General features: G+C 41.1%; 3 protein-coding genes and 1 long non-coding RNA gene across 5 annotated transcripts in view; 1 reads left to right on the top strand and 3 right to left on the bottom strand.

Annotated features, from left to right (window-relative positions):
- Positions 1-744: 744 nt before the first annotated feature.
- mdc1 (mediator of DNA damage checkpoint 1) lies at positions 745-14,027 on the bottom strand. 2 transcript variants are annotated; one of them, XM_016670466.1, is made up of 13 exons: positions 13,793-14,027; positions 13,151-13,288; positions 11,584-12,138; positions 11,430-11,508; positions 9,500-10,599; positions 9,154-9,216; positions 7,891-8,686; positions 5,010-7,803; positions 4,014-4,145; positions 3,039-3,221; positions 2,826-2,951; positions 1,792-1,902; positions 745-1,703 (listed from the first exon to the last, which is right to left on the bottom strand). In XM_016670466.1, exons 2-13 carry the CDS (start codon positions 13,284-13,286, stop codon positions 1,500-1,502), a joined length of 6,279 nt encoding a protein of 2,092 aa, XP_016525952.1. In that variant the 5' UTR covers positions 13,287-13,288; positions 13,793-14,027; the 3' UTR covers positions 745-1,499. The 2 variants fall into 2 exon arrangements, with proteins under 2 accessions (XP_016525952.1, XP_007550263.1); XM_007550201.2 differs by having other exon boundaries at positions 5,010-8,686.
- Positions 14,028-15,837: 1,810 nt separating this feature from the next.
- On the bottom strand, positions 15,838-20,165 carry tubb5 (tubulin, beta 5). Its single transcript, XM_007550200.2, has 5 exons — positions 20,007-20,165; positions 17,554-17,662; positions 17,283-17,393; positions 16,948-17,192; positions 15,838-16,834 (listed from the first exon to the last, which is right to left on the bottom strand). The coding sequence occupies exons 1-5, from the start codon at positions 20,061-20,063 to the stop codon at positions 16,022-16,024; spliced, it is 1,335 nt and encodes a 444-aa protein (XP_007550262.2). The 5' UTR covers positions 20,064-20,165; the 3' UTR covers positions 15,838-16,021.
- Positions 20,166-23,864: 3,699 nt separating this feature from the next.
- The window catches only part of flot1b (flotillin 1b), a 12,810-nt gene continuing 10,348 nt past the window's right edge, over positions 23,865-26,326 (top strand). The window contains exon 1 of the mRNA XM_007550199.2: positions 23,865-23,972. The gene's annotated coding sequence lies outside the window, so the exon portion shown is untranslated. The remainder of the gene's footprint in view (positions 23,973-26,326) is intronic.
- LOC107835995 (uncharacterized) lies at positions 24,210-26,092 on the bottom strand. The gene is made up of 2 exons (XR_001661845.1): positions 24,493-26,092; positions 24,210-24,460 (listed from the first exon to the last, which is right to left on the bottom strand). It is a non-coding gene; the product is annotated as an uncharacterized LOC107835995 (long non-coding RNA).

Here is a 26,326-nt window from a genome sequence, read left to right as displayed (position 1 = left end):
TATGCAGAAATACACACTCAGTTGCCTATTTCCTTTAATTTCAGTATGCTATTTTTAATAACTGTATTACTTTCCCTATTTTGTCCTTAGTGTTTTCTTTTTTTGTTTTTCCTATCTACCTGTAACTTACTGCTGTCACACCAGACGCTTCCCATGGTGGGACAATAAAAAATATTTATATTCTCTGTTTGACACAGTTTTTATGTTTTGGAGCTCCAATCATTTACAAATCCTTTAAAAAAATATTAGTTTCAATAAAATATTGCATGCTCAGATTATTGTTGAGCAGGAAAAAAATAATTAAAAAGTAAAATACATATTCTGACGTCCAGAAGTTCTTTAAACTTGTAGAGTTTGGAATCTCTGGCAAAATGTTTGGACATCACCAAGTTAGGGTATTATTTAAATGTAATAATATTGTCTTAAATGATAAGATCAACTATTATCTGTGCCATGGACAAGATGGTTGAATCATAAATATTTGATCGTATTTCATGAGACTATTATCGAGATATTATATCATAAATATGATGGGTCTCCTCATAACTGCAGGCTAGATATATCTTTATTTAGATATAAAATGTTAAAAAGTCAAAGTAATAAACTTGCCAAGTCATAATTTTGATTTAGCTGTTAAAATTATGACTTAGAAAGATTCAGGTACAACTGCTAGAAGGTTTTTGCACTTTGTTTTTGAAATATTCCTAACAAACTAACAAAACAAGAGACGTATTGCAGGCAAAATGAATAATTTGAGATATTTATGCAAACATAGAGCGAGAAGATTAAATACAAACAATTCCAACATATACAAAACCTTTAATGTTTTCATGATTTGACACAATCTCTGTCAAGTCACATGCGAGGCATAAATGACAAGTTTTTGTTTTCACCTTTAAAAGACCATGTACAGCAAAAACCCAGTAAGAGTTTGACATGTAGTGAAGGTGTGTGATGGGCCAACAGGATGAAATGTTGCTGCTGCTGCAGCAGCATCATAGCTAGGAGGAAATCATGGCGTGCATCTCTCCCTGAAGGAGAGGAGATTGAATGACGCCTTAATGGAGTGGAGCTGCTTAATGGAGACAGGAGCAATAGACACAGTGGTGAGCACATGGTCATCTGACGTATAAAAGGCACTATGCACATTTTATCAGCACAGGAAACAATCTTGTTGTACCTACAGACATCTGGAGCAGATGGATTTCAATAAAGAGCCTTCAACACACACACACACACACACGAGCATTATTCAAACATATCAAACTTCATGGCGGAAACTAATCTGCTTCACGAGTCCAGCCTCCAGGAACATGTTCTAAATGTTGCAAGCAAACAGAAAATGAACACTATCACCTGAAGCAAAAACAACGTACCTAGAAAATTTGTTTGCATTTGATGGTGAATACATTCCTAACTTTCCACGCAGATAGAAAGTCTGTCATTTAATCTCAAAGAGACGCACAAACCCAAACGTGTTCACAGTGAGATATCGTGTGCTAAGTCTTCTTTCGGCCTCTTCCTCTGCCCTCAGCAGGCCGCGGGTTGGTGGCAGAGGGAGAAAGTGCGTGAGTCTGCAAATCGACTCTCTGCTGCAGGATTCCTGTGAGAATAAACTCAGCAGTGACGACAGGAAGAGACGCAGACACGGCGGGGCCACACAGCCGCAGGTCCTCCTCGCAGGAGATCACCACGGTCCGAGGCTGAGAGATGGAGAGTCGGGGCACAGAGGAGCGGTGAGTCAGAATAACGACACAAGACAACATCTACAGCTCTGGACTCGACTGGCACCTTGTGAGCCGCGGGCATCTTTGTCAGGAAGGTAGCGCCGCTGCAGGTGATGATGTCTTTCATGTGAACCGGTTCTGGCTTTACCGACTTCGTGACGTGGATCTCATATCCCTGAAACAAAGAAGCAAAGTGATACGTTGCACATTTTTGTAAGCAAATACAGAAGGATTAGTTTATTCTTATGGACTAACAGTAACAGAATGAGAAAATCGATAAAAAAGCTCTTGGCAACAGAGTTTGGTGAGGTGTACACCCTAATATTAGCTTGGCATCAGCATTTCTTTGTTGTTTCCAGCTCTCATCTTACCACGGTGATGAAACTCTACAACCCCGGAAACATAATAAGAACACAAACAGCAAATGTCAAATTAATTCCCACTGGTTCCTGAAACTCCACCTGAAACACAGCGGCTTGCAAAAATATCCACAACCCTCCAATGGTTTCACATTTTCTCACGTTACAATCAAAAACCAAGGATGTCATCTGACATCAGCAAGAAAAACTGCATAATTGCAAAATGGAAGGGGGGCGGGGGCAGATTTGGTTATTAGACGTTTATTTACAAATAAAAGTGTGAAAAATGCGTCTCAGGCGCATTCGGCCACCTGAGTCGACACTTTGTAAAAACAAATTTCTCTGCAGGTCACTTTGGTCTCAACCAGCTTTCAAATATTTTTGAAAACACCGAATCATGCAGCTTCCATTAACCCTTGTGAAGTGGACTGACATACAAACAATCCCAACAAAATACACCAAAGTTTGTGGTTGTAATTTGACAAGAGATGGAGAAGTTAAAATGGGTATGAATACTTATGCACTGCACTCTAAACACTTTGCAAGGTGGCATGCGTGCGCACACACACACATCGACATCGGATGAGAACCGGGAATGACTCAAACATTTCTCCGTGTCTACGGTGAGTCACTCTTTCTCACCAGCACCGCTGCGCCGTCAGCTAAAGGAAATACTCGCTACACGCCGTCAGCCACTCAGAGAATAATAAGAGAAGAAGTAAAGAGGATGAGGTAGCACCTGGAGGAGAGGCTGACTGCTGGCAGTCCTCAGAGACTCCTGCAGGGAGAAGCTGAACTTCTTCTCCTGCTCCGGATCGTTCACAACAAAAGCAAGCGGAGAGAGGAAGCTCCCAGCCTTACCGCTCTGAAACCAAGAGAGGAGAGTCTGAGTGGGACTGAGCCGACCCGAGAGAGTGAGTCTGTGTTGCATTTAGCAGCTCCTGCTAATGACCTGTTCCAGCCACAGAGTGGTGACGACTGGGACACCTTTGGCCACGGCGCACAGGAATTTGACCGTCCTTCGCACTTTGTCTGTCACGAGACAGTTCATGTCGGAGACGCCTCTGGCCATGGCGCCTCCTAGACGAGCCAGCACCTGCTCTCCATCTTCATCCACCACTCCTGTGAACAGAACCTGAGAAAACAACAGCACAGCTTCACGTCACGGATAACAGGCAGTTTTACTCACAAACTGAGATCTAAATCTATCTGGCACCTGATTGAGCAAATATGGAAACATATGAGCCTAATTTCATTGTTATTACAGATTTTTTTATTTATTCTTCATTTGTCTGGTGAGTAGTGAGAAATGAGACCTTAACAAACCAAAAATAAATGTTAACTCTCCCACTTTAAATAAAGATTATGATACAAGTTCCCTTCCAAGATAAGAGAGTAGTATCTAGATGAAAAACACAACAAATGAGAAAAAATGCAAAATACAGGATGAAGTAGTTAAAGAAAACAGAGAAGGTACAAACTGTCAAGAAAATTCAAAAATATCACCGATCAGATCAGACATGGACGTTTTTCTGCTTCCTGTCTGTTACTGATTGCTGCCGCTTCATGTGATGTCATCAACTCAAATATGAATAAAACGGAAGTACAGTTTTTAAAAAATGTATTTATAAGAGGTGAAAATGTCTCACACAGTTTTTATTGGTGTTGAATAGTTAAATACAAAAATTACAAATCATTTGCTGCCACCTTTCCACACCTTTACTATCCACGTTTTGCTCGAAATTCTGACTTTTTTTTTTCTATTTATTTACATTTCTGAAACTGAGATTCAAGTCAGATTTTTTTTTTCAGTGGCCCTAATCTTCTCCCATATAAATCTTTCATTTTAGGGCCTTAAAGGAAAGTTTCATAAAAGCTCTAATATCCTGCCTGTTTTATTTGTTGGGTAAATGACAGAAACACAGACCTTGTAGGTTTGGCTCCCGGCTCGAACTCGGCTAACCGTAGCTGGAGACGCAAAGGAGGAGCGCGGCGTCTTCGCCATGGGGGAGGAATTTGAGGAAACCCGCCGCTTCTGGGGAGGAGTCACGGCCGAGATCTGAGCGAGTTACAGAGGAGAGGAAGAAAGAAGAAAGTAGGACAAGACAGGAGCTGAGCTGTAGTAATCTGTACAACACTTATATGAATACTTCTTATAATATTGGTCTTAATTATTGACTGTTTTGTCTTTCTTCCTCGTTGTGTCGGCCCTGACCTCGATCACATTGGACTGCAAGTCGGGAATTGATAATCTGGATTCAGTTCAGTTCAGAACAACAGTGACAAAATGCAAGAAGAAAGTGTGGGCGACCATCAACTCACTGAATCCATTAGATGCATGACAAAGTTGAGCAGAAGAAAAATATGTGCCATCATATAGATTACAGGTGTAAAACCTGAGGTCCGCGGGCCAAATTCGGCCCACCATAGCTACTTATGCGGCCCTCTAGATTCTAGAGGGTGACACACTTTAACATAGTTGTATGCTTAAATAGTATTTTATCAGTAAAATCAAATCAGTTTTCATTTACAGGGTCAAATTACATCAGTGTGATGTTGAAATTGTTACATTTTAAGAAGTGCTAATCAAATGCAGAGAAATTTTTAGTTTGTTAACAGTTATGCATATATTCTCCCACAATCGGCCCTGTGAGGACCTTCATAATTGTGATGCGGCCAGTTGGAACCAGTTGGAACCAGTTGGAACCAGTTGGAAACCCCTCACACAGAAGGAAGTGCATCACATTACTGGGGTTGGAAAACCCCAGTAATGGGCATTTTGTTCCATTTGCTGGTTCATGGAGCAAAATGAACCAGCAAATCTCAAAGCTAAAAGCTTAGTTCTTATTGTGCTTTAGCCATTTTGGATGGATGTGCGCATTAGACTATAAATCTTATTTTTAAAGTGAAACAACAAAATCACCTCTGGTTCAATCTCGTTTCCAGGCGGCTCCATGGAAGAACCAGACGTCTGAGTTTCCTGCAGCTCCTGGTTTTTATTTTTCTGGACCACGGTTGTTCGACCCCTGGCTTTCTTCCCAGCAGGCCCCGCCGCCGCCTTCTTTCCATCTTTTAATTCCTGTTTAGGGGGCAACTCTTCGTTCTTCTTCACCTGAGAGCTTGAGGCTCTGCTTGTTCTCCTGCCCTGTATCCCAGCAGGAATCTCTTCCTGTTGCTCCTCTTTCCCTCCTGGTTCTGTTGATTTTTGGACTCTATCCACTTCAGTTTTTTCCTCACTAGTTTTTGCTTTTCTCTTGTTTGTGGTCTCGTCACCGTCAGTCGCTGTGGGAGCCTCAGTTTCCTCCACAGGCTCGGTCTTTACAGTTTTTGCGCCCCTGTCCCTCATGTTCCTCTTGGGCAGAGGGGATGTTAGATCAGCAGACGTCTTTTCCTGATTTGACTGAAGGCCCTCATCATTTAAAACTAAAGCTTCAGAACAACTGGCAGTGACTCGCCGCTGCCCCCTACTGGTACCAGCAAGCCTAGGGTCTGCTTTCCTTTTCTCATCTAGCTGCAGAACTTCAGTGGCTTTCTGTTCATTTTCTTTAATCACAACATCGGGCTGAGACAAGGTCTTCCTCCCTCTTCCTTGTGGTCTTCCTCTGGAGACCTTAGAGCTCGCACTGACCGCCTGAGCTTCAGCGTCCGGCTCCGCTGCGGTCGCCGTCGTCGTCCTTCGGCGGCTGCTTCTCACAGTATCCGTCTGGGAGGCTTCGCTGCTCCTCTTCGCTCCTCTTCCTCTCCCTTTGTTCTCCGGGGTGTTGCTGTTGACGGAGGAGACCGACCGCTCTGAGCTGAGGGAGTTGGAGCGGGATCGGGTTCTCCTTGCCAGGACATCCTCGCTCGAGGCTTCACACGCCGCTGTGGTTGTTCTTCTTGCAGCTCTTCGCACTCTTGCAGAACCTTTGGGGCTCTCCTCTTCGTTCTTGTCTTCTTGTGATTCTTTGGGCTGTTTTTCTTTCTCCAGTCTTGCAAGGTGTTCTTGGTCCATCTTTGTTGTTTCCACACTTGTTCCCTTTTCTTCTTCTACTTCACCTCCTGATTTCGTCTCCTTTAATCTGTGTTTTCCTTTTGATTTTCCTTCCCTCTCATTGCGCCTCTCTGTTTCCACATGTTCTCTCGCTTCTTTGTCTCCTTCCTCCTTTATATGGCTCTTATTTTCATCGCTCCTTTGTCTTTCATCATCATCCTGTTTCCTGGTACTTCTTCTCCCTCTGGACGGTTGATTAGCCGCCTTCACCTCTTCCTGATTGTTGTCATCCTCCGATTTGGCTTTCCCTCTCCGTCCTCTGGTGCTTGGTAATGGTTTATTTTCAGTCTTTGTTTGTCTATTTTGACGTGAAGAACATTGTGCCTTTTCTTCTTCTTCTCCTAATCGAGTTTCCATTGAACTCGAAATGCTGGATGCATCAAACACATCGTTTTTTTTCAGAGTATTCGCTGGAGAGACTTCAGAAATCGTAACCGGCTGCATCTCGTCCTCAAGATGAGACTTGGATGTCCCTTCATTATTCAGCTCTTCCTTCTCCTTGTGTCTTTCTGTTTCTTCCTTGTCTTCTCTAGGTTTCCCGTCTCTTTGCTCCTTTGTCTGGCTCTTTTTTTTGTCCTCGTCTTGTTCTTGTTTTCTTGTAGTTCTTCTCCCTCTTGTCTGTCGATTAACTACCTTCACTTCCTGCTGGTCGCTCTCATCCTTGTTCTTGGTTTGTTCTCCTGTTTCTTTGGTACCAGCTGCAGCGGCTTTACTTTCCTTTTTCGTCCCGTCGATTCTTCTCTGAGATTCAGAAGCTGTGACCGGCTTTGTCTCGTCCTCAAGATGAGGCTTGAATGTCCCTTCATTCATCAGCTCTTCCTTCTTGTTGTGTCTTTCTGGCTCTCCTCTGAGTTTCCCACCTCTTTGCTCCTTTATCTGATTCTCATTTTCAGCTCTCTTGTTTTTGTCCCCGTCTTGTTCTTCCTGTTTTCTTGCAGTTCTTCTCCCTCTTGTATTTTTATTAACCGCCTTCACTTCCTGCTGATTGTTGTCATCCTTAGTCTTTGTTTGTTCTCCTGCTTCTTTGGTACTTGGTGAAACTTTCGTCTCGTCAGTTTTTCTCTGAGATTCAGAAGCTGAGACCGGCTGCGTCTCCTCTTCCTTAAGATGAAGCCGCTTTTCCTTTCTTTTCCGTGGATATGTGACGGATTCATCGCCATCCCTTTTTCCATCCCTCCCTTCTGCCTGAACTTCTGCCTGAACTTCAGCAGGAGGAACTCCAGCAGCGGTGAGAGGAAGAGCTTTCGTCTCCCTTTCTGGTAGGATGTCTTCATCTTCACAACTTATCAGAGGCTGGGTCTGCTCATCTTCAATGTGCAGCGGCTTCGCTTTCCTTTTTCGGGTGGAGATAAAGTCTTGGCTGCTTTGTTCTTCCTCGCATGTAACCGAACGCTGAGATCCATCTGCAGAGACTTGAGAACCAACGAGTGATTGTGTCTCGTCTTCCAGCTGCAGCGGCTTTGCTTTCCTTTTCCGCAGGCTTGGCATCAAATCGTCATCATCCTCACCTGGAGTCAAAGGCTGTGTTTCACCAGAGTCTGTGCGCTGCTGCGACTCCTCTTCGTCAATATGAAGCTGCTTTGCTTTTCTTTTCCGTGGAAGAAGGATCTCGGAGTTATTTTCATGATCTCCACATGAATCCTTCGGCTCAGTTTCGTCAGCGCCGACATGCGGGGGCTGGGTTTCAGCAAGCGGCAAAGCCGCATCAGTGTTTGGGTGTGTTTCCACTTTTGAAGGTCGCAGGGACTCCGCTGACAACTCTTCGTCGTCGCCACTCTCCTCATTGTCGCTCAGACACACGGGTTGGGTTTCAGCAAGGCATAAAGGTGAAGAAGTCCGTGGATGTTTCTGCGCCTCTGAAGACTTCAGGGACTCTGCTGACAACTCTTCATCGCCGCTCTCCTCGTTGTCGCTTGTAAACACGGGCTGTGTTTCCGCTACTGATTCAGAATCAGCAACGTGCCTCTCCGTTTCATTCTTAACCGGTTCTGAGGAACAATCTGGCTCATTATCCTCCGCAGAAGAGAACATTGGCTGGGTTTCAGCCATAGCAAGTGCAGATGGAGCCACACTCTCAGTCCTGGCAGAGTTCAGTCCCTCATCTTCATCTGAACCTTCATCATACGGTTCTGGGATATAAGCCTGAGTTGCTTCCATAGTCAAGTCAACACAGGTTTCTTTTCTAGACAAAGATCTGGGAGGCTCCACCTCGTAGGGCTGCGTGGCCTCCAGGTTCGAGTCATTCTCTGCACTTTCCTCATAGTCCTGAGTATCCTCCATGTTTACGCCACCATCGACTGCGGCGTCAGCTCGGGCGTTCTCCCTGGCCTCGCCCTGCAGGTGGCTGCTGTCAGACAGTCCCAGCTGGAAAGAATCATCTCTGTTGGACCGGTCCTCTGGTTTGACAGCGGAGGACTCGAGAACGGAGGTTCGGTTTGGATTCAAGCCTTTGTGGCAACTTCTTGTCTGAAGAATGAAAGACTGGGTCTCAGCCACAGCATAATCTTCATCTTCCTGACTGTCTGAGCAAGACGACATTAATGCTGGTCTTAAGGAGGAAGGTACAGCATCTGCAGGAGCAAAGAAAATAAATCTATTTAAAACTAAGCTTGTAACACATTTATAAAAAAAAATAAATAAATAAATAAAAAAAAAGAATCTAAAAAATGTGGTGTGTAGGGATGCAAACAAGTAATCTACTGATTGTCAATTATTGGTTTAGTAGATTAGATTGGTTTATAAGTGGATGTTATTAACTTCTTTGTGTTGTACTTTGGCTAGCCAGCAGAGGGAGTTCTTTGGAAATTAAAGCTTATTGATCTTGGACAATGTTCTGGCATTTTTCTTTTATCATTATTTTTAGTTGAAAATTGTATCAGAATGGCAATCATCCTTTATCTCAATCATTTCTAGGACAATTTATTGTCTAGCAAAAGTTATTATTGTGACAGACCGACAAGTAACAGTGTCCATTGTTTATGTATAGTTCCTAAATATTTCTAAAACAGGATCTATAAAATAAATGTGTAAAACCCACTTCTAGGTGGATGAGAAGTGGGGATTGTGAAGGCCTGAGTTTCCATCTGCTCAACTTCTCCTTCTGCAAAAAAAAGGACAAAAAAGACTATTTTATTTTTCATTCAAACTTTTCACAACATGGTTCATATTCTTAGGGTAAATCTGTCTTACTAGGAGACTGAAATTGACTTGAAATAATTTGCCTGGTAAAAAAGAAATGCAAAAATCACATTTCTTCTGATTTCAAGATTAATCTCTGAGATATAAGAACTTCTTTCAGTGTGTTGCTGTAGTTTTACTTCTACTGTTTTCACTTGGAGTTTTAAACTTTATGATATTGCATCTGTTTATTTATGAGAGATTACCTGAAACTTGAACAGGAGTAGAACAGTTCTGCCAAAGAGCATTTTCTGTCTGTCGGCCCCCTTCTTCCTCCCCAGGATTTGCTTCCTCATCCTCCACGTCTGTATCACTTTCCATCCTAAGGTCAGCTGGTTTGCCCTCGTCTGCAGCTCGGGGAGCAACAGGTTCGTCAACATCTGTGTCTGCATCAGATTCTGGAGCTCCTGCTGCTGCAGCAGACGACACAGGCAGGTCTGCTGCAGCAGCAGGGACAGCGGGGAGTGAGTCTTCCTCCAGGTCTGTATCACTTTCGGACAAAATATCCAAACCAGTTGCAGCCACCTCCTTATCACAGGCGTCACTGTCTGGATGCAGACTGTGAGGAGAAAGAGGTTTATCAGAGTTTTCACTGAGCGTTTCGCCCATTTTGGGATTCCCCCGTTTCCCAGCCTCCTCTTCCTCATCCACGTCTGTGTCGCTGTCCAAGTGGAAATCTTCAGACTGTACTGAAGGGGCGGAGTCAGCACTGTGCTCACCCTTAGGTAACGTAGCTTTGGATGTGACGTTAGCATCATCATCATCATCATCATCATCATCATCCATGTCAGTGTCACTCTCCACTGTGATGCCCTCAAGCTGAATGCCCGAAGCAGCAGGAGAACATTTTGTTGCTTCATCATTTGAAGACGACGTTCTTGGAGTTTTATCTGAGACATCTTCATCAACGTCCGTGTCACTGTCCATGTGTGACAGGACTGTGTTTGGGCGTTGATCACTTTTCCCAGCAGGCGCCTCCTCCTCCTCTCCTCCCTCCACATCCGTGTCACTGTCCAGGTTAAATTCAGGGACGGCGTCTCTGGAGACCTGTAGCGGCGACCTGAGTGATTCACCGCTTCCTGTAGGACTTTTACCGCCTTCCCTTTTCACATTATCTCCGCTTTCTTCTGAAAACTTCCCTCCTTCGGCTGCTCCTTCTCCTTCTCCTTCCTCCATACCATTTTCCACAAACACGGGTGACTTGTTTTTCTCCAGGTCAACATCCGTCTTCTCCAAGCTGAAACTGATGCGTCTGCTTGACCCATTTCTGCTGGAGGAGGACGGTGTGATGGAGCTTTCGTCTTCACTGCAAAACAGTATAAAAACAAAACAGCATTTAAGATCTGAAAGCAGCTGCTGGCAGATTTTCTGTCAGTAACTCAAACTTTCTGATTTCTTTTCTGTTAGCATTACAGAGCCTTTCAAAAAAGTGTCCATATGCCAAACAAAAACTTTTATTTATTTTATTGGGATCTCATGGCAGCATCATGCTGTGGGGATTTTGTTTTGGAAAAGCTGGCTAGAGTTGTTGGGAAAATGGATGGAGAAAATCCTAGAGGAGACTTTAGCATTAATTAGAATGATAAAGTCTAATTAATGGCAATTAATTAGACTTTAATTCCTGACAAATTTATACACAAAATCAGACCTTTGTGCAGCAAAATGTACATTTAAGTGATTTATTAAACTTTGCCAATTATAGCACGTTTTCAAAGAGTGCTGAGAACAGACAAGAAAGTTAAAATCAACTGATTCCCCCAAAACATGGAAACTATTACTTTTTAATGAGGCAAGCCTTCAAAACCCTTTTTTATTATCTCAATCTGCACTCATTTACAGAACACTTTCTCACAAGAATGACCACTTTATTTGTTTCACTAAAAACAATGTTACGGTCGATTGGTTTTGAGCAGGAAAATCTCCAAATGTGGGGAATTTATTGGAAAAAATATATATAAACCACTGGTTTAAATAAAAACAAACACTACTTTGTGTTCCTTTCTTAAGCAAAGTCCAGGTAAGATGCACGTATATTTGAGGTTGTAGTGTAATGTGTAATAAAATGTGTAAATACTCAGTATAATATTTACACAGCTGTTAGAAATGCACTGTAAAAATTAAGATATGAAAACATACCTTTCAGGAACCACTTTGCTCGGAGGGCTTACAAATGCAGAATTGTTCAGACTGGATTTGTGGGAGTCTGAATCAGACACTGAAATCAAAGCCAACTGGTGAATAAAAATATAAACAGTGGTTGTGTTTATGAATCGCCATAAATTTCACATACCAACAGCCTTCTGTTTTCTGTTTCCTCTCCCTTCTCTTTCACTCTCTGAGTCAGAATCAGATTCTGGCACCAAGCTCCCCTGTGGCTGCACTGGAGTTTTCTCAAATGAGAGGCAACCGCCTGTGACGGCAGTCCTCTTAGCCTTTGTGCCACTACTGACACATTTCTTGCTTCCTGTGTCAACGTCATCCCAATCTGACAAGCTGGCGTTTGCTTCCAATTGTCTTGGAGTCTCAATGTCACCAAGGGAAGAAGGGGAGTCCACCCTGGAGCTCACATACCGACATGGGATGTCCCCCAAAACCAAGCTGTCGCCCTCACTAAGGGCATAGCGCACGTTAGGGGTCAGCTTTAGGCGTCCCTTACGGGTCCCATTCATGCTCTTTAGGTCCCAAACCAGGGCCTCCATGTCCACTTCATGCACACGACCTCTTCTCCGGTGAACAGAGATGCTGATGGCAGCATGCTGCTTGGACACAGATGGTGCCAACAACTGTAGTGTGCAAAGATTTGGGTCACGACCCAGGAAATTATCTCCCAGGAAGAGGGGCAACTCTAAGTGACAGAGAGAAAATATATTATTGGAAAAGTTACGCAGTTATGACAGACTACGCATACAGACAAATTTGTGACTCTAGTAAAGATGTGAATAAAAAAATTATAATTAATGTGTTGTTTATTACTCCTACACTGAAGAATAAATTAAAACCATTTAATTTGGGAAGATTTGTCCTCATCTTATTTTCAGAACTATATTTTAACGTAAAGTTTGCTGAAATTTCAAAGAGATGAAGATGACATGGATTCAGAATCTTTTGGAAGAGAAAAAGACCCAAAGCATCAAATATCCTCCATAGTATTAAGCAGATATATGATGCTTTTCCAACTTTTATCTCCGATTTTACACCAGTTTGTAAAATGATCAAATTGTGAACAAACAATATGGTCCTGTTTAAAGAACTGGTTGTCAGTTATATAGAGTTCAATGGAAGTTATGGAGACTTGGTGACTACAAAATGCGACTTTTCTGAGTTTTTTTTTAAACCTCCTTTACCATCTTCCTCACTGCTTGTAGTGGCAGGACACATATGAAGCCTCTTCCAGATTTGCTGTGTTAACCTTTTTATTATTGCTCTGACTGTAGGCTTCAGCAAACATATGCAAGTTGCCACTTTCTTATAGCATACCAAGATTGACAAACACCTGCCTTACTTAAATGGCATGTTCTCTCCTCTTTCCAATTTTGTAAAGTGACTCAGATGAATTACTCCAAGTCATGTCATATTTATCCACCAACAGAACAGAAAATCATGGATTACTATTTAGAAGATCTGTGAAATTATGATCAATTTAAAATGTAAAGATTTCTTTCTACATGCATCATAAATGGGTCGTTGGGGGGTACAAACATGCTGTTGATTTTGTTAAAGATATTAGTATTACAATTTTTTTCTGTGTAATATGCCCTGCTACTGTTAAAGAATAAGGTATTTCATTGCTTTTTATGCACATTTTCCCCTAGCATACCATACAGTAGAGGTAAAAAATACCAGAGTAGGACACTTACCTTTCTCAGGGATGTGTGGATTATTTAAGATGCACAGTTTGGCCAGTGGTTTCCTCCTTTCATTTTGGATCTCCTCTTCACTTTCCTCCTCCTCTGACTCGAATATCGAGTCATTGATCGCCTGAGTTGCATCCATTCCTGTTAAAGACCAAAGCAGGATGGCAATAAACCCTAAACAAAGACAATTTCCCCTTCTAAAACCTACTAATGTTAGCTTAGCAACATGCTTGCCTTCTGCAGGGCTACAGCATGCAGCTAACGTTAGCCTTAGTGGCTAAACCATAAGTAATCTGCAGCTAACAGATAGAGAGAGGCTTCACTATGAGCATTTAGCTAGCTTTTTATTGAAATATTGTCTTCTTAATCAAATTTAATTTATAGGTCTGCTCTAGATAAGCCCAAGCAACACAGAAATAACTTTTATTAAGCGTGTATAATTGCTTTTTTAGTGTCAAAATCACAGCAATTACACTTCCGGTCAACGGTAAACCTGTTAGCCGTTAGTGAGTTCAAAGGACAATATCCCAGTTAGCTTAGCGAGAATCTTCCTTATTATTATAGTAACTATCCTTATTCTTTTCCAACAATGTTTACTACTTTCCGGCTAAAAATGGTCCGGTTTTGGAACCACATGGCTGATACCTTGAAATTAGAAAGGAAGTATCCGTCTGTTAACGAGTGACTTTACAGCTCAGATGGGCTCATCTGCTGATCATTACCCTGGACGCGTTGCGTTTTAATATTCCAACAACTAATGACGGGATCATGCTCTAGCACAGGCTTCCCGGAGTCTTGCTTTACTTTGTGGACATAAACAAAATGTAAATACTAACCCAACCACGCCCACAATGTCTTTGAGCAAAGAGCTATTGGCCAATATAAGTGTCACTTATGACGTACTCTCTCTTTCATTGGATAGTTTTTTTCCGAAAGCGTTTCTGATTGGACCAATAGTTCCTTAATGGATTCATTCGTCCATTTATTTTCGCGCCATGCACAGAGAGAGAGAGCAATGGAAATGATGGGAGGAAAAAGATAATATAGATCTCAAGTTGTTTTAGCTCAGTAATTCGCGTGAGAAAGTAAAGCTCATACATTGTGATTGATCACAAACTACTGGTCTATTACTGAAACAGTAGGTATTGGCCAGAAGCAATTTTTTTTTCAGCAACACCTTACTGCTGAGATGAAAATATGTCTGGGTGATTATCTGGGTGTCTATGTGTGCTATGGACACAAACAGAAACATATACTCTAATTATTTTTTGTTCATCACAAGTAATGTTAAGACAGTCGCCAATGCTGTCACATATTACATGTTTCTAATATTGTGCACCCCCGCTCCCTATGAATTTTCAGGGAATCTCGAAAGTATTCACTGCACTTCACCTTTTCCACCTTTTGCTATGTTGCAGCTTTCTTACAAATTGTGTTAAACTATTTCCTTTCCTTAAAATTCTAAGCACAAATACTTCATTATGACAATGTGGAAAAAAAGTTATAGCTTTTACCTAATACTTTGTTGAGACATTTGTGCACAGCCATTTTATGATCTTTCCAGAAATGTTCAATCAGATTCAAGTCTAGACTCTGACTTGGCCACTCGAGGACATTCACAGAGTGATTCTGAAGCCTTTGAGATCTTGACCATATCCTTTGGGTCATTGCCATGCTGAAAAATAAACCGTTTCCCCCAGTCAGAAGTCGAGGTACTCTGGAGCAGGTTACATTACTGCATACATCTTTCCCAGTATCCTGACTAGTCGAACAGTCCCTGCTGCTGCAAAACATCCCCATAGCTTGATGCTTCCACCACCATATTTCACTTTGGGAATGGTATGAGCCACGCATGGTTTCCACCAAACATGATGCCTGGCATTCACAGCACAGAGTTCAATCTTTGTCTCATTAAACCTGTTTGTCAGGAATGTTTTCCTGTCCCCCTGGAAAGCTGGAGCTCTGACAGAATGACCGTCGGGTTCTTGGTCACCTCGCCAACTAAGATCCTCCGATTGCTCCGATTAGACGGCCGGAGAGCTCTAGGAAGAGTCCTTGTGGTGCCAGACTTCTTCTATATTCAAATTATGGAGGCCAATGGTCACATTCTTGATAGCAGCATAATTTCTTCAGTCTTGTTTTGAAGGACAGAATTCACATACAATTCTGTTTGACCTCTGACCTGCAGTGTGAACTATAGGACCTTGTAAAGACAGGCGTGTCTTTCCAAATCAAGTTCAATCCATTTAAGATGTAGAAACATCTCAGATGATCGATCAGTGGAAACGGCTCAATTTGAGCGTCATGAGTAAGACTGAATAGTTATGTAAATTTGTTTTCTTGGTTTTCTATTTTAATAAATTTTCTACATTCTCGTAATGGGATAATTGTGTGCAGAATTTAGAGGGAGGAAATAGATTAATCCAATTTGAATAAGTCTGTATCAAAATGGGCATGAAGTGAAGAACTGTGGATATTCTTTGGATGCACTGTCTTGCACTGCATTTGTGAAGTGGGGTATGGAGAGGATCATCCTGTGGGTCTGAAATTAATCTTCCTCATATAATGGCTATATTCATGTATAACCATCAGGTGATGTTGATTTTTGTCTAGTACATTTTCTAGTCTAGCAATCTCCATGTCATTTAATACCTGTAACCAGGAAAAGACCACAAGAATCAGACAAGAACTTAGTTTAGTTTAGTTTGTCAACTTTATTGGTACTGAATGACAGGGGATTTCTACTGCAACCTAAAGTTTGAACACAGTTAAGTTTTCCTAGTAATGCTATTGAGTCTATGTGGGGGTATTGGTTACTTGTAGTTTGTTCCTTTCATAGTTTCATTTTGGCAATGACTTCTTGACTTCACATCTTCAGGCATCCTCTTCGGCCTCCTCCTCAAACTCGCCCTCCTCCTCAGCAGTGGCATCCTGGTACTGCTGGTACTCTGACACCAAGTCGTTCATGTTGCTCTCCGCCTCGGTGAACTCCATTTCATCCATACCTTCACCTGTGTACCAGTGGAGGAAGGCCTTGCGCCGGAACATGGCTGTAAACTGCTCAGAGATGCGCTTGAATAGCTCCTGGATGGCCGTGCTGTTGCCAATGAAGGTGACGGCCATTTTAAGACCACGGGGTGGGATGTCACAGACGGCGGTCTTCACGTTGTTGGGGATCCACTCGACGAAGTAGCTGCTGTTCTTGTTTTGCACATTTAGCATCTGCTCGTCCACTTCCTTCATGGACATGCGACCGCGGAACACGGCGGCCACTGTCAGGTAGCGGCCGTGGCGTGGGTCGCAAGCAGCCATCATGTTCTTGGCGTCGAACACCTGCTGGGTGAGCTCTGGAACTGTTAGGGCACGGTACTGCTGGCTGCCCCTGCTGGTGAGGGGAGCAAAGCCAGGCATGAAGAAGTGCAGACGAGGGAAAGGCACCATGTTTACGGCCAGTTTGCGGAGATCGGCATTGAGCTGGCCGGGGAATCGCAGGCAGGTGGTGACGCCGCTCATGGTGGCGGACACCAGGTGGTTAAGGTCACCGTAGGTGGGTGTTGTCAGTTTCAGGGTACGGAAGCAGATGTCGTACAGGGCCTCGTTGTCAATGCAGTAAGTTTCGTCTGTGTTCTCTACCAGCTGGTGGACTGACAGGGTAGCATTGTACGGCTCAACCACTGTGTCTGAAACCTGCAGATAAACAACTTTTATTCAGTCTTATGATCTCAGAATAGGGAACCTACGGCTAATCAAACTAAATTTAAATCCCAAACAGATCATATGCCATCACAAGGACCAGTTACCTTGGGGGAAGGCACCACACTGAAGGTGTTCATGATCCGATCGGGGTACTCCTCACGGATCTTGCTGATCAGCAGGGTTCCCATTCCGGATCCTGTTCCCCCACCAAGAGAGTGGGTAAGCTGGAAGCCCTGCAGGCAGTCGCAGCTCTCTGACTCTTTGCGGACCACATCCAGAACAGAGTCCACCAACTCAGCTCCCTCTGTGTAGTGACCTTTGGCCCAGTTGTTTCCAGCACCGCTTTGGCCTATGGAGGAGACAGAAATTGAGGTGTTTTTTTTCTTGATGCTTTTGTATTTATTCATAAAATAGTAAGATTTATTATGTTTCTACTCACCAAATACAAAATTGTCAGGTCTGAAGATCTGTCCAAAGGGCCCAGACCTCACAGAGTCCATAGTTCCAGGCTCCAGATCCACGAGAATGGCTCTCGGTACATATTTACCTCCTGCACAAGAAAGAGAAGAAGACAATGGAAGAGGAAGAGCAAAAGAAACAAACCAGCTCATTTTAAAAAAAAGAATAAAATTTGTTATAAGCTTCTGACATTACCAGAGAGAATGAGCTATAAAATGTTTAATTAAATAGTTTTTAAGAGGGAAGCTGACCTGTGGCCTCATTGTAGTAGACGCTGATCCTGTCCAGCTGCAGGTCACTGTCTCCATGATAAGTGCCTGTGGGATCAATGCCATGCTCATCGCTGATCACTTCCCAGAACTGCAGACACAAAATGGAAGTGATCACATGACTGTTACTTTTAATAAAAAAAACCACTTCATATAACCATGTGGTTTATGAAACTGGGGCATTTAAATGGCTAAAACAGCAGTGGGATTGCATTTTTTTTTTGCAGGCTGATGGTTAGGCCAAAATCCCCCCCACCTCCCCTTTTAAGCGTGTCATATCAAAAGCATTTCCTGCAACGCAGCTGTTAATATTTCTACAGCCGCCAGCTGATGACACTGCAGAACGCAGCTCTTTCACATGTAAAATATGATGGAGGTGCAGCACAAAGGAGCTACAGATCACTCTGCACGCCGTACTGCGAATAAACTTCATTTGCATCCAGTTGCTCAACACGGGAGGACAGTGACCGTCTGTATTCAAGTCTTGTTCGCCCTTTTTAAAAAGACCGCATTCAAGATCTTTAAAAACAAACCCACACAAAAATCAAATGTGATTATGCAGGCGATTATTGGCTTTGACCGTATTTTCAAACATTTTTTCACTTTTAATTTATTTATGTTTTATTATTTTAAAATGTATTTATCAAAATTGTGATTTCTTTTGTATGGATCAGCCGTATTGTGGGCAAGCAGTTACTTTGGGAGTCAGCGGTGGAATGCAAATCATGACATTTGAATCGATGCATGGCAATCAGTAATGCCTTCAGGAGCAAAACGAGGCCCAATAAGGTCGAGAAGAACAAAAGACCGCACCAAACAAAACAGAAACAGAGATGAGGGAACTGACGCAAGGCTGACGGTGACACAATAGATGGCTATCAGCAAAGATGAAGAATCACAGTGAAAGAATGAGGACAATAAGCAGGAAAAAAATGCCACACCCTGACCCAGATCCCTGCAATGTATGCATTCAGCATTTCTGTCAATCACAGAAGCTGGACATCTGAGTCAATGGATCCCGAGGGAGTGGAAACAAATAGAGATCTTATCTGAAAGGGCAGCAGTCGTTGTTTTATCAGCTTAGTCAAACAAAGAGCAAAAATAGTGAATTCAGGTGAATAAACATTTACTTGATTACCTGTCCAACCTTATTTAAGCAACAAGTATAAGAAAAAGATGAATACTGATTTTAAGCCGTGTGCATTAGTCATAAGCAGTCTACAGAGACAATGCAAGCAGATGCAGATTAAAGCAATTGCCTCTGCATCCACTGTGCATCAGCTGTTTCCTCCAGTCTTCCCCCACCCTTCTCTTAATTTGGTTATGGAAGGAAAGACATCAATTACAAAGGAGGGCCTGGCTCTCCAGGACATAAGCACCTCTGCCAGTACTGCATCATGACTATAATGATGCATCCTTTTAAAATCCAGCCTATTGCTGTAATGCAGTCTTGAAGATTAGAAGTAAACATATGAAATGATCAGCTGTAACATAAAGAAACGATAAGACAGCCATAATAACAGGCCAGTAAGCTCTTTTGTTGCAGAATACAATTGTTAGAGAAAGACTGAGTGGATGATGAATTGATTTATTGGTTCCCATTCAGACTGTGCTGACATCCCACCACTTGTGAAGAGATAATTAGGTCAAATACATCAAAATATGTGCGTAGATCATCAAAATTAGGTCAAATACATCAAAATATGTGCGTAGATCATCAACAACTACTGCACATGTTCATTATGATGGAGGCTTTTAGACAATATCGGTAATACTTTAGAAATTCCCTTTTGCCTCAGACAATTATTCATGCCACACCCTTCCACTAGATCCCTTTCTAGACCGCTTGAACTGGAGTCTGCCTCTACACAGCCTGTGGAATCTAAAAAAAAAAACCTGATCAATAAGAGCTATTAATCCAGATAGGGAGGAAGAGGAGAAGTACTAGGCCTCTCCTCCAGACTCCCACTCATTGTCTGAAATACCGGTCATATCTGCCTTTGGGAGACAAAGGAAGGCAGACTGGTCTGACTGAGGGGGGCTGTGACATCTAGAGAACAGACTTGTGTAACCTCTTTCTTCTCCTCTTCAACAATGTCTGAGGATAAGCTGAAGCTAAAGTGTTGGGAAGGCGGACACGCCCGGTGTTGTGTGTGTGTGTGTGTGGGGGGGGACCCCGTCGAGACATCAAGACCCCCGGTATACCGTTATATCAATGCACAGACCCTCCCACCAGTTACCGCAGTGCACAAGATTCAACTGGAAAATCACAAAGAAAGATCTGCTGGTGTAACTTAATGAGTGATAATATATGCACTGAAAATAAATAGTTATATTCACAATTCACAAAAAAAAGGTCTTTGTATGAGCTAAAACTGAATATATTAAATAAGAGGAGGGTTGGTTTTAGTAGAGGAAATGCTGTGTTCTCTTACCTTGGCGCCGATCTGGTTACCGCACTGGCCGGCCTGGATGTGCACAATTTCCCTCATTGTGGAAGTGAAAGTTTTCTCAGATAAAGAGCGAGGAGAGGTTGCTAATACTGCACGAGGAGCCGACTGGTGCCACAAGAGCTCGCGCTGGACAATGGATTTATAAGGCTGGAGCGTTTCCAGGGGAGGTGGGGGTCGCGGATACACCCACATGCAGCGGCTCCACAGCGCCGATTGGCTGCGAAGGACAGACTGGGGGAGGAGAAGGGGATCTGGGCAGGGAGGAGCGACGATGCTGCAGATCAGGGAGTGGAAATGAAAAAAGGAGATTGACCAAAATTTTGCCAGCTGGTGTCCAGAAATATTTCTTACAGCTGTTTTCTGGGTCAGCCATGGCAAATCATCTCGTATCGCCTTCGTTATAGGAAACAGATGGCGGGCATTTCCGTGTCCAACTGGGGGGAAATGGGGACAATTTCACTCAAGTCCTCTTCAGTATGTGTTCAGGGGGAAAAAAATCTCACTACCAGATCAGTTTTACTGATTTTGGAAGTCAGATTTAATGCCCTCAGTGTATCCAGATGGAGCATACATTATGTGCATTTTCTTCCCTTGCCTCATCCAGTTGCCTATTTGCTTCTGAATGCAGGGAGAATGCCAGAAAATAGTCAACCCTCTATTAAAAAGCCTGGATGTAAATGGATGAGATCATTTTTAAAGGAAACTATCGGGCAGCTGTAGAGCTGTGAACAATGCGGCTACATGCAGGACGCCAATGGGAGAAAAAATAAATGGATTTAAAGACGGGCAATAATATACACTATTCAGCTAGAGACAGAGGTTTACACACATTCATCATCAGCGGTAGTTTTTATAAGAGCAATATGGATCATTGTCTATGGTGGCAAGGCCTTGGAAGGTGGGGATAGAATAACTTGACAAAAAAAAAAAAGCTTTTGGGTCTATCCCCAAGCAAATTTTTCATTTCTTATGTGCTTGTCCAGTCAAAAATATATACATACACCCCATCAAAAATTTGAATAAATATCATAACTTGCAGATGTACCATACCTTCTTTTGTTTAATTGTTTGTGATTAGCAAGCTTCTCGTATAATTGTGGCTGCTCCTCTTTGTAGAAGCGGCACAGGTCATTTAAACTGATATTTATTTTTCTGCCACAGTCCATAGCTGTAAGCATAATCTACATATTTTCAGCATGAGTGAGTCATGTCAGGACAGTTAATTGTGTCACAGTTTCATTATTTAGTCCAACCTGCTGAAAAGAAATTAGTCTTGATGTTTAACAATTCGGAAAACACCAATATTTCTCATTAAAGTTATTTAATGTATCATTGTTGCACCTTAGTAACAAACAAGCCATTAAAAGCCCAAAAATAAATATGAGATTCATGACAATAACTGAAGTGATTCTTTAGTGCTGGAGGTTCTTTGTTTATTTACAACAATATTATCCAAATTTAAAAGTCATAATATTTTGCACATTCTTACTTTATTATGTTTAAATTTGAAGAGAAAATCACTATATAAGGGAATGAGTGAAGTTTTGGGAAAGCAGTGGACTGCTTTGTCAGCAAGCAGCTTATGCTTCAGGCCATCAGAGATCAAAGTCAGTAAATGTCGACATGTTTCAAACCACATAAAACTGCTTTAGAGAACTGAGATTATGTCGCTTAGCGGCTGATAGTTCAGACAGAGGTCATCATTGTTTCTACAGCTTACAGGTCATATAAATGAAAACCTGCTCATCATTTTGCTCTGTGATGTTCTGCTGGGAAAAATATGGCCGCACAAATAACATTCAACCACCCCCAGAAGGAAAAACAAAGTCTGAGATTTTAACCCAGCCTGTAAGGTAACCTGAAACTGTTTTTTAAACCTGACAACGACTTCTCTGTTTTCCAACGGCCTCCACTGTCATCAGACCACAACTCACTAGAGCACATTTGGTCTGTGGGAGAAGCTTGTGACAAATCCACAGCTGATCTGACATGGGAACAAAATTTCATAAAAATGTTTGAGTCACCTTGTTAAATACATGACATCAACGATGAAGTCTGTCCTAAAGTCAAATGGGGCTCCATCATGTTTCCAAGAGGGTGTGCCTAATAAAGTGGCCAGTTATTGTGTGGCAGCAGGGTGTCCCAAGTGTGGCCCAGGAGTCATTTGTGGCCCTTGAAATACATTTGTTAGGCCCCTTTGAGCAATTCAAGAATGGTCCAAATGTGGCCCAGCAGAACATGCAGCGGATGCAGATGCACTCTTATTAAAAATGTTTCGGAAAAATTTTACATAGAAAATTAAATCTGATTAAAATGGAATATGTTTGGTACATTATAAAGTAATTAGCTACGTTTGTTCCTTTAATTTTAGTGTAATTGTGAACAGAACCACCAACATCCAGCAACTTATACTCCAAAACAGTCCCATTCAGTCAATGTTGCTAAATATATCTGTAATGAAGGCGAACAAAGAGTGACCCAAATCCTATTCTTAGATAGTTTTGTTCTCAGCCAATAAAACAGAAAGCATTCAACTTCCTGAGATTAGAAAAAAATATGCATTTCCATTAATAAGGTGAAGTGCAAGAGTGTTTTTATTTTTATTCTTTAAAATCACAGTTTTGTTTGCTTATTTAAAATGCAAAAATAATCATTAAAAAAATCCCAGTAAAATTACTATATTTTTTAAATTTATAGAGACATAATTTTGTGGTTTGACTTATCCCCACAGAACAGGACAGGTCCAAACTGTACCAAACTATTGAGTCTGCAGGGCGGATCATTAGAGCCGACCGTCTTTCCATCCAGGACTTGTACAGGTCAGGTCAGCAAAAGGCCAGGTAACATATATCCCAACCCCACACATCCTGGACACAAATTCTTTAGACTTTTATCTTCAAGTCGGTGCAAAGAGCTATTTACAAAAACCAGACGTCACAGAGACTGTTTTCTTCCCCCAGGTTGAACAACTGATGAACACAATGAACTCCAGAGTAGCCTGCTAACTCTGTGACCCTTAAAAAGACGTAGTTAATTTGGCCGAATACTTGAAGTTTACTTAGAGTAAACTATATTTTACATACTTAACAGCATAGTGAAACACATTTGGCTTGTTCTGTAAAGTATATAGAAAAGTTCAAGAGTAAATACATATCAAGACTTACACTTATAGATTAAATATGCTATAATAAACTAAAACATGAACCACACTTATATGCCTACATTAGACTATGTGCATATCTTAATCTATATTTTTGTAAACTTAAAATTACCTTATTAAAGTATAATTAATACAAACTTTTGTAAACTTAAAAAAGGTTGTATTTTATTATATTAGTGTGTTTTCTAATACACCCCAGGTACATGGTCTGTAATACTTTCTGTGCTTTTATTTATGTTCTAGTAATAAAATTAACTTATACTTTTTGCTCAGAGGAAACAAAATACAGATATTGCACTACCACAAAATGAACACGTCTGTATATTTTCACTTTATTCTTAACTTTACTCCCCCTAATGTTTATCTAATTATGCGTAATGTCTGTATTATGTGAGCAACTGGAAGTGGAGTCAAATTCTTTGTTTGGTCACACTTTATTTCTAAATTGGGAAAACATCTTTGGTACAAAAACAAAGAAAAAAATGAGGAACAGAACACAGAATGTGAAATAAATACAGTGGTACAAATAATACACTTTATGATAACTTCAAATTATTCAATGACCGACAAAATTTTACTTAACCAAAGCTAATAAAAACCTTTAAAAAAAACCTTGCTTGTGCACAGATCCAGACCAGCTTCGCCACAAGATGGCGCCAGTCAAACGGGGCGTGGTGAACGGATACTTCCTTTTTCACAACGACGTTCTTCTCCGATTCCAACTTGACGATCACGGAGCACAATCTGTCCGCAGCAGCACGACACTAACTTAACTGCATCCTGAAAAGGTTTGTTGTCTTTTATAAACCAGATAGGAACGGTTTAAACAGAAGCAGTCGATTCCGGTGTTTATTTCGCTGAAGAGTAGCTGTGTTAATCCTTTACTGTTTTCCTTTACTGTTAGTGTATAGTAAGTAAATTACGTCCATTCTCTTGTGTGCTAAAGGCGAGCTTATGTTAGCATTCTTAGCGTTGTGACTTTAGATCAAAGGTGTTTCTTTCGGTTTGGTCACGTTTCTTTTTTTTTTTTTTAACACGAGGATAGCTTTTTGTTAGGACTCGACACAGTTTTGTTTGGGGAGATGTAGGGGAAGATTTCCGTTTGTCGGGAAGAGGGAGGAGCCGTGGGACTGAAAACACACAGACGGGTCATCTGACTGGCGTTGACATGTGTAAACTGTAGTTCCCAAGAGTGTACTCATGCATGAGTATTTAAATATGTATGAGCTTTGTGAAATACTTCCAGTGATAATATCTTCTGTACTATAATATTTGCCTTGTGTTGACCTGACTTTTTAATGCTACAACAGGCTCGGCCGTTTAAAAACATTAGAACAACAAATCTTGTGAACAAACAGGAGGTCTCACTTGTATCTGTGTTTCACGCATCTTTTAGTTAAAATTTGAATATTTGACTCTGGTAAGAAAAGCAATACTTCATAATAACATTAATCAAGCTATAGTAAAAACTACAGCAGGGATGTCCAAATTATTTGTCATATGGGCCAAAATCGTTGGGTTAAAAGTGTTCGAAGGCCAATAAAATAAAAAGAATTAAAAAAGTAAAATCAAGCAAATGAAGTAGTTATTTTTTGTAGTTATAGATCTAAAAATTGAAACAGGATTTTGCACGTTTGATGTATTAAAATAAATACATGTAGTTGCGTCACTTTCTGTCAAAATGCTTGCTATATGTACCCAAGTTTAATAAATTAATTAATGTTGATTTGGATGCAGCAATGTCACCTTTTTAGTAGCATATTTATTATAAAAGCTTAGTTATAAAAAGTGAGTATTTTGGGTTGCTGCAAAAGAAAACAAAAAGTTTGTTATAATTTTTTTTACCTTTATCACAAATAAAAAGTCTCCATCTGCATCTGTGATGGTGGTTCAAATTTATGTCATCCTTAAATAGCAGTTGAGGGCCGCACAAAATCAGTTCAAAGCCCACAAATGACCCCTGCGCCACACTTTGGATACCCATGAACTACAGTGTTGCAAAGCTAGTCTTGAAAGTACATTTTCCCCAAAAAGTTACCCAAATGAGTAAATATTGTTACTACACTCCTCTGCTCATCTTAGCTTTGACTTAGCGACTATAATAAAGGTGATTTAAGAAGTAAAGTAACATTTAAATAAAACGCTTAGCAAGTTAGTGACTTCAAAAATGTTTCATTCTTTGGGACTCGTGCCATCTTTTACATCCCATATACAGGAAGATAAACGTGTCTTAGCTATTTGTCAGTTTGATGAATCATTTCTTCACATTTTCCAATCAATATCGAGGTTTTCATTTAATATTTAAAATGCCCTGGTATTTTCAAGAGCACTACCAAGATTCCCATGCTGTGTGAAAGAGAAGCAGGCCCACAGCATCACAGATCCTCCACTATACACTAAACTCTGCACATTAAATTAAATGTGTAATAATCTGCCAGTCAGAAGGTAACTGATACCCCTCTGTGTTTCCCTGTGGATAATTTTCAATGAGTGGGCTTTTTCCTGTAAATCTTTTGCAATTTCTGGTTATTTTTAGATTCCTGGACTAGAATCATTAGTGAAACAATTTAGCTGCTAATTTAATTTAAGTCACTTTTCAGAGCGTTGCTGTTAAGAGGTTAGTCATGAAAATGTTTCTAATAAGCAAACTGAATCTTTTTATGACAATTATTCTAAATGGCGTTTATAATATAACAACTTTAATATATTATTGTACATAATCTGTCATCTGTTATAAAGAAGCTTGTTTCAATAATAAATTAATCACATGACAAATAAAAATCAGCTTGATAATTTCCGTTCTCATGATTAATATTTTTTAAAGGCCAATTTTGTCTAGAGATTTAATAATCCATTTAATTTATGTTTTAGGTTGTGTATGGTACTCATTTCAGTTTTATTTATTGCTTTTCGTTGTCCTTTTTTGGATATTTAAAATATCTTCCAATTCAAAATGAGCTTTTATTGATCTTTCATTATTTTGCCATTATGATATTACTTAAAAATGGTCTCAACAATATCATCGTTTATTGCAATTTATCATCCAACAAACCTTATTATGCATAGATCATCTGTTTACTTTTATGGGGTAATAAATGTAAAGGTTTTTGCTTTTCATTTGCATCTCTGCCACAAATACTTT

The sequence above is a fragment of the Poecilia formosa genome, unplaced genomic scaffold (assembly GCF_000485575.1).
Source record: "Poecilia formosa unplaced genomic scaffold, Poecilia_formosa-5.1.2 Scaffold34, whole genome shotgun sequence".
NCBI lineage: Eukaryota > Metazoa > Chordata > Actinopteri > Cyprinodontiformes > Poeciliidae > Poecilia > Poecilia formosa.
The sequence above is the reverse complement of the archived record's forward strand: the minus strand, read 5'-3'. Positions and strand labels throughout refer to the sequence as shown.